This window comes from Protopterus annectens, chromosome 16.part0, assembly GCF_019279795.1.
Source record: "Protopterus annectens isolate FY-2018-M chromosome 16.part0, PAN1.0, whole genome shotgun sequence".
In the NCBI taxonomy this organism is placed as follows: domain Eukaryota; kingdom Metazoa; phylum Chordata; order Ceratodontiformes; family Protopteridae; genus Protopterus; species Protopterus annectens.
In genome coordinates, this window is record NC_056750.1 from 744,654,416 (window position 1) to 744,670,410 (window position 15,995).

Consider the following 15,995-nt stretch of genomic DNA (forward strand, 5'->3'; position numbering starts at 1 on the left):
CATCCCCCTCCAGATAAAAGGCCAAGGCAGGATGTTTATTATGATTCCTCTGATCAGGCTTCTATTTCTTCAGTTTCTTCTTCTGACCAGGAATATTCTTTCCCTCCTTATGAGGATTCTGATGCTGAGGAATCCATTCCTTCAGCTTCTCCCCCTGAGGATTTCTCTTTTGGGGAAACTTTGCATGAAATGAGGGAACATTTCCACTGGGAAGGACAGGAGTATTCAGAATCTAAGAAAAGACTAAGGGATTTTCTTCTTCTCCCCCAACATATATTCCTGGCTATTCCTCCTATTTTGGATATTGCGGATAATGCTTTTTCGGAGGCTAACTTGACCCCTGACTCTTTTCCTCCTGCTCCTGTTAGATATTACAGGATTCCTGATTCCCACCAGTTTTTATACAAGAACCCTTCTGCTGACCCTGAAACCATTTCTCAGGGTCCTAAGGGAGTTAAGGCCGCTTCTGCCAAAAACCCCATTCCCACTGAAAAGGATTCTAGATCTTTAGAAAGATGGGGCAAAAAAGTGTACACTTCTGCTACTTTATCCATTAGGGCTTTAAACTGTCCGTTTCATATGCTGAAATACCAGCAATTTCTCTTTTCTGTTTTAAAACAAAAGCTTACTTCCATTTCTGGCTGTGCAGATGATAAGGAATTACATGACTTATTGCATGCCACAGAACAAGTTTGGAAGCATGGTTTACACTGTGGATTTGATGCCTTGGAGGCTTCTTGTAGGGCTGCTGCCTCCAGCACAGTTATTAGAAGGCATGCATGGCTAAAGGAACAAAATTTGCCAGAATAAGTAAAAGCTAAATTGTTGGATACTCTTGTTCAGCATAATGTTTTGTTTGGATCAAAAGCTGAAGAGGTGATTAAAAAGATGGAGGATAAGGCGAAATCCATGCAAACATTTAAAGATTTCTTACAAGTACAGCCACCAAGATTTAGCAGGAATTGGCCTTCTAAAAATTGGTCCTTTCCCACTTCAGACAGGCCTCAGAGGGGTAGATATAGATGCTCCCAAGGAAGGCCTCAAACACAAGCTTCTTATAGACCAAGACAGTGGACTGCTTCCACCCCTAGGGGAGGAGAGGACAGGTCACAAACTCATAGGAAACAAACTCAATGACTCCCTCTGTTGGGCTGCAGGAACTTCTTGCCTGGAAGCCCCTCTTGGAGGAAAACTCTCTCTTTTTTATCAAAATTGGACTTGTATAACCCAAGACAAGTGGGTTCTGGATGTGATTTCAAGAGGTTACAAATTCCATTTTCATACACTGCCAAGGCCAAGCAGATGGCCAGACCTTCCAAAACATCAGTGGACAGAGGCGTTAAACCAGGTGGAAGCTCTTTTGGCAATGAAAGCCATAGAACTGGTTCCACTTTCAGAGATGGGACAAGGTTTTTACTCAAGGCTCTTTCTAGTCCCCAGGAAGCAAACCTCATGGAGACCCATTCTGGATCTGTCAGTCTTGAACACCTTTCTAGAGATTCCAAAATTCAAGATGCTTACCCTACAGCAGCTACTTCCAATGCTGTCCAAAGATGCATGGATGGTAACTTTGGATTTAAAGGAGGCATATTTACACATTCTCATCAGGCAGGAACGCAGAAAATACCTCAGGTTCAAGGCCGGATTGAGGCACTTTCAATTCTCTGTGCTGCCCTTTGGACTGTCTTCTGCACCCAGGGTCTTCACCAAATGCCTGGCTCCAGTAGTAGCTTACTGCAGACTCAAGGGAATTCAAATTTACCCTTATCTGGACGATTGTCTAATTCAGGCAGACAGCAAGGATGTCTTACTCCAGCATCTAGAATTTGTACAGAACCTCCTCAAGTTCCTGGGATTCTCTGTAAACATAAAAAAGTCAAATTTGACACCCTCACAACAGATAACTTTTCTGGGTGCTCTTCTAAAACCACAACCCAGATGGCATTTCTGACATCCAAAAAACAATTACAACTGGCTTCAACTCTCAAAACCTTGGCAACTTTAACTCCTCTATCTGCAAGGAGATTCCTGCAGGCTTTGGGTTACATGGCCTCCTGCATCCTTCTCATACCATATGCAAGACTACACATGAGGAAAATACAGTGGTACCTAAAAAGTGTATGGTCTCAGCATTGCCACAGTTTAGACATACTGATCTCCATCCTTCCTTGTCTTCAAAAGGAATTCCTTTGGTGGTCCATGGCATATACTCTAAACAAAGGGTAACCCTTCTGTCTGCCTCCTGCCACTCAGATTCTAACCACGGATGCCTCAGACTATGCTTGGGAAGCCCATTTTCAAGGCAACTGTCTGCAGGGCCTTTGGACAAAGGATCAGAAGCACCTGCATATCAATTTAAAGGAAATGTTAGCCATTCAGAAAGCTCTAATGGCCTTCAGGAATCTTCTACAACCAGGACAACTACTAAAACGGACAGACAACACCACAGTTATGTGGTACATAAACAAGCAAGGGGGATCTCATTCCTACCCCCTTTGCAGACTAGCCATGGATCTATGGAACACAGCTCTAGCTTGCAATCTGGACCTTCAAGCTCATTTTCTACCAGGGAAGCAAAACTTCCTGGCAGACAATCTAAGCAGAAACCTTTCGGATCCACACGAGTGGATGCTGGACACCGAAATATTCAGGATGATAACAGCAGTCTGGGGATGTCCTCACATAGACCTCTTTGCATCCCATCTCAATCATCAACTACAGAATTTTTGCACCAGGACTTTCCACAAAGAAGCTTGGAAAGTGGATGTCCTGTCATTCAGTTGGAGAAACCTCTCGGGATATGCTTTTCTGCCTTTCCTCTTCTTCCACGGGTATTATTAAAGATAAAACAGGACAAGCCCAAGATGATAATCTTGCTGGCCCCAAATTGGCCTCGACAGTTTTGGTACCCAACTCTAAAAAACCTATGTCTGGAGCCCCCTCGGGTTTTACCTCAGTCTTCGAAACTTCTGTCCCAACATCAGGGTCAGGTTCTACACTCCCATGTCAGAACTCTCAGCCTGGCGGCCTGGTTAATCCAGGGCCTTTGATTTCTTCTTTCCTACCCAAGCAGGTTATGGATGTCCTTTTTAGAAGCCAGACGTCCTAGCACTAGGAAATCTTATGCAGGAAAATGGAAAAGATTTTGTTCCTGGATGCAGGCTCAGGATTCTGATCCTCTTCTTCCGAACATTCCTTTAATTTTACTTTACTTGACAGATCTCTTACATAAGGGTATCTCTTTCTCTTCCATTAAGATACATGCCTCTGCTATTTCTGCTCATTTTAATACAGACCCTCCAATCTTTTCCCACCAGCTCATGAGACAGTTTCTCAGAGGAGCTAAGAACTTAAGACCTCCTAGATCTCCTCCCATTCCTGCTTGGGATCTCAACTATGTTTTGGCAAAACTAACCTTGCCTCCTTTTGAGCCTGCTGCTTCTTCTGACATCAAGTTTTTATCTTGGAAGACAGCCATCCTGTTAGCCCTAACCTCTGCCAGGAGAGTTTCAGAGTTACAAGCTCTTATGGCTGTGGAACCTTATATTATTTTTCATCAAGACAGGGTGTCTTTGAGGACTAATCCTACCTTCATGCCTAAGGTGGTTTCCAAAGTGGCTTTAAATCAAACTATCCACTTGCCAACTTTTTTCTCCACTCCTCAAAATAAAGGGGAAAGGATCTTACATTCCTTGGATGTATACAGACAACTACATTTTTACCTGGATAGAACCAAGGACATCAGAAAATCAGAACAATTGTTTGTTTCTTATGCTTCAAGTTCCCAAGGTAAAGCCATTTCAAAACAGACCATTTCTAAATGGATTGCTCATGGAATCAGATTTTGTTATTCACACCATGGAAAGCAAATCCCAGGGAGTATACGGACTCATTCCACCAGAGCTGCTGCCTTCCTCAGAGGAGTTCCTACCAAAGACATTTTGAAAGCTGCAACTTGGAGTTCAGTGCATACTTTTTCTAAGCTCTACAATCTACCACTCTACTCTAAGTCTAGGGCAGACTTTGCCTCTGCAGTCTTGCAGGGCCTTTTAGTCGCCCCTTCTACTTTATGACCACCTCCCTTTCATTCTGCTTTGAGATTCTACCCTACAGTCATGACTGCAACAGTGAAACACGATGAACATAGTACAGTTGTGTACACCTACCATAAATGTAGATGTTCGAGTGTCTTCACTGTTGCAGTCTGGGTTTCCCTCCCTCCTGTCCCTTCTTATTTTTACCTTTGTGTGGTTCCTTTCTTCACCATTCTGATGAGGTGTATTTGCAAAGGATATGGGACCTTTCTCATTTTTTGGACTCCTGACATCTGGGGCAAGAAAAACTGGAGAAGATGGCATCTGCTGTCAGCTTTGTACTCCTGGCGCTCTGACGTCAGGGAGCATGGTTGAACAGCCGACACCAGACCCAGACTTTGGGATTCTGGCCGACCGAGGACTGCCTGCCGGCAGTGGAGAACCCTACAGTCATGACTGCAACAGTGAAGACACTTGAACATCTACATTTATGGTAGGTGTACACAACTGTACTTTTCAGTGTAGCAGATATAATGTCTAGAGCTAAACGTTTTTTGTATTGTCTTTGAAGAAAAGAAGATATTTGTTGGATTAATAGTAACATTACACAGTAGGATTGGACACCCTTTGTTAAGGGCCTTAAAAGTAGCTAATAAGAGTGGTTGCTGGCAGTGGAAATTACTTTATAGTCTGGGCAGAAGGGGGAACCATAGCCAGTAAACCTGTGCCATCAATTCCCAGTAGTGTGTGTGTGGGTGTTTGTATATAAATCAAACCTCAAAGTGTGTGTGTGTGTGTGTGTGTGTGTGTGTGTGTGTGTGTGTGTGTGTGTGTGTGTGTCAGCTCCTTTAGCAGGGACACGTAACACTTGTTGGGCAGAGAGCATGCTTGAGGTTTTTACTTGGCCACTCAGCTGAGATCGCAACCCTGTAGCTGTGCCAGTGGGGAGTCTTATTGTGGATCTGGAGAAAGAGGGAGAAACCAGCCCCAGATTGACTGTGGTCTCTGTGTACTCTTAAGGGAAATTGTACTTTACTTTGTGTGTACTTGTCATCCTCCCAGTGTGTACATCCCTTAGTTGTCAGTGGTGAGGATTGAGGTTCTTTGATTACTGGGCCAGTGAATGGGCATCTCTCACACACACACACACACACACACACATATATATATATATATATATATATATATATATATATATACTTTTTTTTTGTCTGTGTGTGTGTGTGCGTGTGTGTGTGTGTGTGTGCAAGTGTATGTGTTTCTCTACATGTGTGTGTGTATCTGTCTGTCTTTTAGTTCCTCTGCATGTGAGTGTGTGCATTTATTTTGTTTATTTATTTTATCATTTGTTTACTGAGAAAGTCCGACTTGGAACAAATCCAGTTTTCAGCGGACGCCCAGTGAAAAACGATTCACATGCATGTCTTTTTAAAGTGGAAGGAAACCCACACAAAAGCAGAGAGGACAGGCAGACTCTGCACAGAAGGTACCTTGCCAAGAATAGAACTAGAAAAACTCTCACTGGTAGGCGACAGTGCTACTGCTGTACCACTGTGCCACATTTCCATGTAAATGTGTGGGAGTCTTCCTGTGCCGATACATGTATAGATTTACATGGGTGTGCCAGTGTGTGTGTGTGTGTGTGTGTGAGCGCATGTGAGTTTCTGTATGTGTGTGTCAGTCTGTCTTTCTGTGCTTCTGCATGATACCACCTGTACCTCTGCATGTGAATGTCTTTGTGGCTGTGTGCATGTGCAACTGAGTTTCTGCAACTGTCTTTCTACCTCTGAATGTGCATGTGTGTGGATGTTTGTGTTAGGTTGGGTCTGTATGGGTGTGTCTGTGTGTGTGCATGCATGTATGCGTGTGAATTTCTGTGTGTGTCAGTCTGGCTTTCTGTGCCTGTGTTTTGTAGATCTTATGAAATACTTACACATTGTACATGTACACAATGTATATTTTGGATGTATAATACATCATTCAACAACTTTGACATATTAGGAAAAGGAACTACTTAATGTAGAAGTAAATAAAAATGTATATATTATACATACAAAACAAGTGATCTCATTTTCTAATCAGAATAATGCCTTCTAGGGTGGGCATTACTGAGGATAGCTTTCAGTGGTGGACAGACCCTTTGCTTTGGTATGAGGTATGGTAACAGCAATTGACTGGTCAATACTGATTGGTTATCATAACTCCACTGTTTCTGATTTATGCTTTGCCTGTAGAATGTTTTAGGATGAGTCTGCTGTTGTAAATATGTACAGAGTACATTTAATTTGCAGAATAAATTTATAACTTTTTTCATTCCACATTATTTTGCTCTCTTAAAGTAGATCCATTTTCTCATATTTTGTCATCTTTGCCCACAATGTAAAATATGAAAAAGTTAATAATAAAGGAAGTGCAAAATTCAACAGATAACCCATTGTCTAAGATTGTTAGCCCCCTCCCAACTAGTCTACCCCCTCATTCTCCCATCACCAGAGAGTGAGAGTCAGTCATGACGAGACAGGGTGCAATGGGTATGCTCTGTGATGGAGTAGTCACATACATTCATAAGCAATGTAACCTCATATGCCTAAACTGCAACTCCCCCCTCCCCCACAAAAAAAAACAAAACAAAAAGAAAAACAGTTTTTTCTGGTCTCCACCAGGGTTGTGTGAGAATAAACTCCTTGGCAGGTTCCCACTTTGAAAATTGAGCATATACCAATTGGAAAAAGTCTGGTCTCTACAGTACTACTGAGTGGATAGACTTTCTATCCGAATATGTTGATGGACAGAGCAGAAATAAATGGAAAAATCAGGTACATTTCGAAAAAGTTAAATCTCTTCATTAAAAAAAAAAAAAAAAAAAAAAAAACAGCAATGGATAAAAACCTTAGTTATTTCTCCTCACATTGCACTGATGCAAGTTCCATACGCGTGTTTCACCCTTATGATAAAACCTTGCCAGCCATGGGTAAGTCCTGATGTACCCACATCCACTTGTGGGTTATTGCTCAAATATTGCTTAAACTCTCTAGATTGTTACATATTTCTGCCTTAGAAAAGCTAAAGGAATGCTTACCTGAGATGCACACATGTTCCAGTGGGAGTGTACATTATTGTCTGTAAATGGTAATGGAGGATGATGGAATGTCTGTTTCATTGCTGTAAGAAATCTGACTTGAATTTAATTTAGGCAGTGTGAAAAATTTTATGCAGCAAGTATTTTCAGAGGCAGTAAATACTAAATCCAAAGTCTGTAGAGAAAGTATGATACAACACAGGGAGCCGGAGTTTTTAAGGAGCGTCTATAGTCCCTTTTAGTGACCGACCATTCCTTATGCTGTAGGCCTGCAAGCTTCAGCCATGTTACGTGTTTTGCCAACATTCATCCTCTAAAGAGGAATTGCTAATTACTTAATTGCTAATTACTAATTTTGATTGCTAATAATATTAATAATTACTAATTATTATTAATTACTGTCTTACTGACCCGCAGTGGTGGTGCTACAGTAGCGTTGTCGCCTCACAGTAAGACGCTGTCCGGTTCAATTCTCAGCTAGAGCGTCTTCTGCGTGGAGACATGCGTGAATGGACGTACCTTCGTTGAAGGTTGTGCATCAGGCCTGGCAAGCCGGTACGTAAAAATCAACTGCCAATCATTAGCGGACCGGAGTTCCACTGTGGCGACCCCTATCCAGGAAAAGCCAAAAGACACAAATTAATTACCGTCTTACTAATGACTACAATGTTTACTAGAGCACCAGAGTGAGGACCAGTTGCCATATCTTATGTAATGTCGCATTGAAATTTCCCCAGCCATCACTTTGCAATCATCAAAGCTTTTTCAAAGGTGTGTGTTGGGGGGTAAACTTGTGAAGATACTTTTGGAGAATTAACTCCCTAGTTATGTCATAATGTGCCTATCCACATCTATCTATATCATATAGTCAAAGTTCTACAACTCCGAATGCCTGATGGTCGAACCATTATGTTTGAAGTTACAGAACTTCGACTACTGAAAAAAAAAAAACAACAGACAGCTAAATAAATTGTTGTAAGCAGGAGGGCAAGCACCCCTGCACCCCCGCTACTTAAATATACTAACTCTGGGATGACACCACACTGAACTGAATGGAAACCTCCGCTTATGGAGATTTCTATTCAAACGCTCAAACTTTTGCATATTCAAACCTATGGTCTCAACCATATGTGGTTCAAACTTGTAAAACTTTGACTACGTGATAGGAACCCATAATGTGCATGCCCAAGATACCCTGCTTCATACATGTAAAAGTGATACTTCCCTAGACTGGAATAAGTATCAATATCATGTGATCAAGTGCTCCTTATAATTTGCCTTGTATTAAAAGGGTACGTTAATAATCCTAGATATGTGATCTGATCAATACTTAATTTCTTTTACAAGGATAAGAGAAGCAGTAAACATGTTATACGAGTTGGAAAGGATTTTGTGGTAAACAGCATGGCTTTGGTTTTGTGTGTCTGGACCCCAAGTCCACTAGTCTAGTGTGTAGTAGATGTCATAAGGGACTAAATCTATTTTGCAGATTGTGGGGGGGGGTTGTAGTTAAGAATTGTTAACACTGGGGTACTGGAGTAAGAGAGAGTATGGCTAGAGAGTGAGAGGGATTTAAGTAATATTGACTGCTGTGTGACAAAGTTTGATTTGGTATGGAGAAATGTTTTAATATAATAGCCTGTTGTCGCAGAAATGGGCATGGTCTCAGCATTTTCCTCTTCGCTGTTGCATTCTGTTGCTCATACTAGGAAGTAATTTTATTTCCATAAAGTATGGACATTATTTATATAGACATGGTATAGATTTTAAGTTTACCTAGTCTGTATGCATGTTACTTTTTATGCAGGACTTGCAATGTAGCTTCTACTAATTGGTTCAGAAAAAGGTGTCTGGTAAAGAATATCTCTCTGCTCTTTTTGTTGTTATATGTTGTTATCATCATCATCATGATTATTAGTATTATTTCAGTCTGTTCCTTATGAATATATGTACAAATAAATAATGCAGTTTGTTCCATTAATATTTCCCATGGATGACTATATTATTTCATATAAGATTAGCAACGCATACACAATACTAGTAAATTACCGGTTTACTTGTTTGTTAAATTGATGGTTGGGCTGATATATTTGAATAATTTTTTACCCAGATCAGATGTAGACAAGTATAAAAATAAATAGTGCTGCACATTAAGCACGTATGATAATGCAACGTTTAGTGTTATGTAGAATTATCCACATGCAACTATCTACTAATAGGTACTAAAAATGTTATATTTTTCTGATTAAATAGAAAATTAGTTATAGCTATATAGTCTATCACAAGAAAATGTATTATTAAATTATCATTATACCATAGACAGCAGAAAATCATCAGAACCGAAGTATGATGCCAAATCCAGAACAGTTGCCAACAGTAAATCTATGCGGTCAAAAATGACAACAGTGTTGTATTAATATAGTCGTATGTAAAATGAGAAGTTATGGCAGTATAGTTACCATTAAGTAAAACTTCAGCCCAAGAATTCAGAAAAAAGGCACTACTCATGCTAATTGCCCTATGAGTTACTCATAGTGTGACAGTGTGAAAATGTGATGAAGTGTAGCCACAGTAAGAAATACCTCGGTATCAGGTCATTAACTTCTCTACAAATTAAACGCTCAACACTTCTGAAAAGGCCATGCTCATGTTCTCCTCAGCACACTATGCATCTTGTTAAAAAAGCGCAAATGCCATGTTAGCATACATAAAGACATGCCTGCACACAAACACAAGCACGTTCAAAATCCACCCCGTGTCTTCACAGAACTTACCTACACATAAAGGACTCCCATAGGAGTAAATGATTCGCTGATTTGCTTTGATGGAGATCACTTTACCTCCTGGAGAAAACTTTTCCTGGCCTAATTGAGAGTGGCAGACATTTTTGGAGAAAGCACACAAATAATTGGCATTAAACACTCACTTCCACTGCAAGACCACACACTGTGTTGAGTCACCTACAAGGGAAAACCTCAAAGGTAGAGCATTATATGAATTAGAAAGCATTAGTACAATGCAGAAATATTACATGATAAGGTGTCTACATCACATTAAGTCTTCCTGAACCCAGGGCATCTGCCAAATGTGTTTTAAATATTTTTCAGACTTTCCTTGATTTAATTCAGTTTAAAGCAAATTCCTGGTAACCAAATCTCATTTAATTTTCATGTTATGTATAGGAGCTGCACGGTGGAAAGCAGTAGAATGCTAAATGTAGCCCAAAGGTTTATGAGATCACTAATTGTTGTTATCTCTTAAAAGGGAAGAAGCCATGTTATCAACCTACTTTGAAACAATAGATGACCTGCTGTCATCGTTTGGGCCTGTACGAGATTGCTCTCGAAGTAATGGAGGTTGCACCAGAAATTTTAAATGCGTGTCCGACAGAAAGATCGACTCCACAGGATGCATGGTATGTTTTTTTTTTTTTTTCCTTCTAACTGTATAATTTCTCGCAAATTGATTTGTTGAAGGTTGTAGTCTTGGCACTATCAAAAGATAATGTGCTTTCACAGCGATGTGGGACATCAGCAAAGAAATTTTTCAAAAGTTTAATATTGTACAGCTTAGTTTTCAATGCTATATCTCTAGGTGTTCCAGGAATTTAAATTATGATCTAAATTTACAGAAAGGCTAATGCAATTTGTGAACGGGGTTTATATTCACCAAAAACATAAAAAGAAAGGCTTTGAATTATTGTTTTGAATACACATACAAACATTACATTTATTTATTGTTGTGCAGGACGCTCTACAGGGCCAGATGCATTAACATCTATACTGTGTTTACATGATCTGCATTCAGGAACATCCCTAACACACTTTTTGTGCCTTCTAGTCACTGAGAAAGATTATACTGAGCAGACATATAGTCCTCACTTTGTGGTAAACCTTTATGAAACCTCCTTGATATTTAAGGCTGCAAGAAAATCAGTAGGAAAACTAAAATTCGGATGAAGAAAGTGGGAGTTATGCCTGTGTTGTCTGTTCATTTAGAATGGTGCACACTTAGTGCAGGCATTAATGAATATCAAGGACTGTCTGATTTCTAGAGAAATTGGCTTGAAGTTAATTTGGGAGTTATGCGCTCATATCTTATGCAAGCTACCAGTAGATTTGTTTGTTGCTGTGAATAGTCCTACAGCACCGTGGGTGATCATCTGAAATAAAAATGTACTTTAAAGTCCATCAGGGATTCAGAAGTATTAATTTAAAGACATAAAAAGCCTGCTTGGATGTTACTATTCTGCTGTGTTCTCATACATTTTTCTTGTTACGCCAAACATGCAGTTTATAGGGTACTCATTGTGAGTGTTATGATGAACTCCTGCAATCTTATCTTCTATTAATAACTCGGTATCTTTCTACTTTTTTTTAGTTGAGATCAGAGTGACAAAGGACTAAATAGTCAGAAAAAGAACCGTTTCCCCAGCCACAGATTACAACTCAACCTGGAGATGTAATCCCACCAGAATATTCCTGTTCTGAGCCAGGAGTTTAGAACTGTTTCCCCAGCCACAGATTACAACTCAACCTGGAGATGTAATCCCACCAGAATATTCCTGTTCTGAGCCAGGAGTTTAGAACTGTTTCCCCAGCCACAGATTACAACTCAACCTGGAGATGTAATCCCACCAGAATATTCCTGTTCTGAGCCAGGAGTTTAGAACCGTTTCCCTAGCCACAGATTACAACTCAACCTGGAGATGTAATCCCAGCAGAATATTCCTGTTGTGAGCCAGGAGTTTAGAACTGTTTCCCCAGCCACAGATTACAACTCAACCTGGAGATGTAATCCCACCAGAATATTCCTGTTCTGAGCCAGGAGTTTAGAACTGTTTCCCCAGCCACAGATTACAACTCAACCTGGAGATGTAATCCCACCAGAATATTCCTGTTCTGAGCCAGGAGTTTAGAACTGTTTCCCCAGCCACAGATTACAACTCAACCTGGAGATGTAATCCCACCAGAATATTCCTGTTCTGAGCCAGGAGTTTAGAACTGTTTCCCCAGCCACAGATTACAACTCAACCTGGAGATGTAATCCCAGCAGAATATTCCTGTTCTGAGCCAGGAGTTTAGAACCGTTTCCCCAGCCACAGATTACAACTCAACCTGGAGATGTAATCCCACCAGAATATTCCTGTTCTGAGCCAGGAGTTTAGAACTGTTTCCCCAGCCACAGATTACAACTCAACCTGGAGATGTAATCCCACCAGAATATTCCTGTTCTGAGCCAGGAGTTTAGAACTGTTTCCCCAGCCACAGATTACAACTCAACCTGGAGATGTAATCCCAGCAGAATATTCCTGTTGTGAGCCAGGAGTTTAGAACTGTTTCCAGCCACAGATTACAACTCAACCTGGAGATGTAATCCCACCAGAATATTCCTGTTCTGAGCCAGGAGTTTAGAACCGTTTCCCCAGCCACAGATTACAACTCAACCTGGAGATGTAATCCCACCAGAATATTCCTGTTCTGAGCCAGGAGTTTAGAACTGTTTCCCCAGCCACAGATTACAACTCAACCTGGAGATGTAATCCCAGCAGAATATTCCTGTTGTGAGCCAGGAGTTTAGAACTGTTTCCCCAGCCACAGATTACAACTCAACCTGGAGATGTAATCCCACCAGAATATTCCTGTTCTGAGCCAGGAGTTTAGAACTGTTTCCCCAGCCACAGATTACAACTCAACCTGGAGATGTAATCCCACCAGAATATTCCTGTTCTGAGCCAGGAGTTTAGAACTGTTTCCCCAGCCACAGATTACAACTCAACCTGGAGATGTAATCCCAGCAGAATATTCCTGTTGTGAGCCAGGAGTTTAGAACTGTTTCCCCAGCCACAGATTACAACTCAACCTGGAGATGTAATCCCAGCAGAATATTCCTGTTCTGAGCCAGGAGTTTCTGCCAGACATTAGTTCCCACAGTAACTCCATCAGAATTCACCCTGGAATATCCTTATTATATATATGGCTACAGTACGTAAAATTACTTATTAAATGCTATAGAAGCAGGTGATCAATAATGAGGGTGTTGTATGTCTGTGTGCCATATTCAGATAGTAAATCCAAAGAACATTCACAGAAACCTTTTCTTTTATTGCAGCTGAACTCAAAAATCTTTAAATGCATATCCCCAACTCATGACCATAGGTGAGGCCTAGGGGCATAGACCGTGAAACTGTGATGTTTATCCTAGAACTCAGTTACTGCTACTTCACCCCATGTTAATGCAGTACCTTCAGTACTGTATTTGCTAACTAGAACCATTGTCACTCTCAGACGCACAAACTTCTGGTATTTAAGAGCTACCCTAATTAAACATTATTTTGTGAACATCTGTGAAGAAAAATTCACTCTGTGTCTAGGACAATACCATCTCTTATACATTTCACCATCAGCATTGGATCTCTCTTGCAAATGGCCAAGATGTCACAGTCATGAACATCATCAAAAGCAAACACCAAAGGTGACACATTTGTATTTCAAAGGTGGTTAATCGTCCAGCTTTGTTTGCATCTTGATCCCCTCCCTGATTAAAAACATAAATCATAAGTACAAGTGGTACTAAGAAATTCCTATCATGATCCCAACCAATGTCTTTGAACCCATAATGCCTTGGATGTAGGGACACAATTCTCCGAGTGTTCATATAAGGACTAAAGAATAAACCTGACAAAACCCCTGAAAAGAAGCAGAGCAGCCTACAAATAGAAAATGGCATAAAACCAAAAAAGTGATAAAGTTGTGTGTGTGTGTGTGCGCACGCGTGTGTGAGAGAGAGCAAAAATTACAGCAATAAAAATGATTGCCAGAGGCAAGATAATATGGAAGATGTGTAGTTCAGCAAGGTTGCATAAAAACTTGAACGCACAACTTGAATAATCTGTAATAGATAATCTGTGTGAAAATTTAAATACATTGGCTTTACCACCACACAACAGACACAATAGGAAAAAGATTATCTCAAGTAATAAGAAATATATTTAAAAGTCATTGTAACAAAAACTAATACTGGCATTTCTAAATCTAAGCATAAGTAACAAATCTGTGAACTTGTATGAAAAAAGGTATCAGTGATATTGGCAGCTTTTTGAAGCATTGCTATTTGATCCATATGATGTACTTATTGCCTGGGCTTGCCTTGTATAAAAATGAAAGGTCCTTAAATCAGTCATGTAATGCAGCAGAGTTGTAATATTAATAACTTCTAAAACCATTACAAAAAAAGTACCTGAAAACACAGTTATATGTTAATATAATGTCTTAAAAGTGGTATAAAATAGAACATTACTACATTTTGGCCAGTAGAGCATTTGTATGATTACAAGACAAACTCTGACGTAATCTTTCCACAAGATATAATAAAAGATGAATTATATTTCTGTAAGACCTTAACATAATGGAAAAAATAAATGAACTACACAAGGAAAGGAGTTGAGTCATGAGGCATATTCACTTAAATGTAGCAATCACAACATAAAACATGATTAAAATATGACTGAGTCAAAGACCATTGCAGAAGACAATATGATCACATAATTCTTATCCAAGACCTAAAACTTGATTTTGTGAACATTTTCCTGAAACGAGAAAAATATAGTACAAAGCATAACAAACCCTCTGCTACCTTTTACAGTTCCATTCATTTTATAGCTGTCTGTCTTATATGAACCATTAGACTTATTAGCAGCCATGATCCTTTACTTAATGGGCATTCTTATTAGGGGTTGGCACAGTGGATAGCATTATTCCCTCAAGCATTCTTATTAGGGGTTGGCACAGTAGATGACATTATTGCCTCAAGCATTCTTATTAGGGATTGGCACAGTGGATAGAATTATTCCCTCAATCATTCTTATTAGAGGTTGGCACAGTTGATAGCTATAGTACCTCAAGCATTCTTATTAGTGGTTGACACAGTGGATATAATTATTCCCTCAATCATTCTTATTAGGGATTGGCACAGTGGATAGAATTATTCCCTCAATCATTCTTATTAGGGGTTAACACAGTGGATAGCATTATTCCCTCAAGCATTTTTATTAGGTGTTGGCACAGTGGATAGCATTCTTATTAGAGGTTGGCACAGTTGATAGCTATAGTACCTCAAGCATTCTTATTAGTGGTTGACACAGTGGATATAATTATTCCCTCAATCATTCTTATTAGGGGTTGTCACAGTGGATAGAATTATTCCCTCAATCATACTTATTAGGGGTTGGCATAGTGGATAGCATTCTTGCCTCAAGCATTCTTATTAGGGGTTGACAAAGTGAATAGCACTATTGCCTCAAGCATTCTTATTAGAGGTTGGCACAGTGGATAGAATTATTCCCTCAATCATACTTATTAGGGGTTGGCACAGTGGATAGCATTCTTGCCTCAAGCATTCTTATTAGGAGTTGGCAAAGTGAATAGCACTATTGCCTCAAGCATTCTTATTAGGGATTGGCACAGTGGATAGAATTATTCCCTCAAGTATTCTTATTAGGGGTTGGCACAGTGGATAGCATTCTTGCCTCAAGCATTCTTATTAGGGGTTGGCACAGTGGATAGCATTATTCGGTCAAGCATTCTTATTATGGGTTGGCACAGTAGATAACATTATTCCCTCAAGCATTCTTATTAGCTGTTGACACAGTAGATAACATTATTGCCTCAAACATTCTTATTAGGGATTGGCACAGTGGATAGAATTATTCCCTCAATCATTCTTATTAGGGGTTGGCACCGTGGATAGCATTATTGTCTCAAGCAATCATATTAGGGGTTGGCACAGTGGATAGCATTCTTATTAGAGGTTGGCACAGTTGATAGCTATAGTACCTCAAGCATTCTTATTAGAGGTTGGCACAGTGGACAGCATTCTTATTG

The 15,995-nt window shown here is 39.9% G+C and overlaps 1 protein-coding gene across 4 annotated transcripts in view; it reads left to right on the top strand.

Moving 5' to 3' along the window:
* The window catches only part of ASTN2 (astrotactin 2), a 7,150,955-nt gene that overhangs the window by 4,146,748 nt on the left and 2,988,212 nt on the right, over nucleotides 1–15,995 (top strand). For all 4 annotated transcript variants that reach the window (XM_044057934.1, XM_044057931.1, XM_044057932.1 and 1 more), the window contains one exon: nucleotides 10,378–10,528. In XM_044057934.1, coding sequence (XP_043913869.1) covers nucleotides 10,378–10,528 — 151 coding nt within the window. The remainder of the gene's footprint in view (nucleotides 1–10,377; nucleotides 10,529–15,995) is intronic.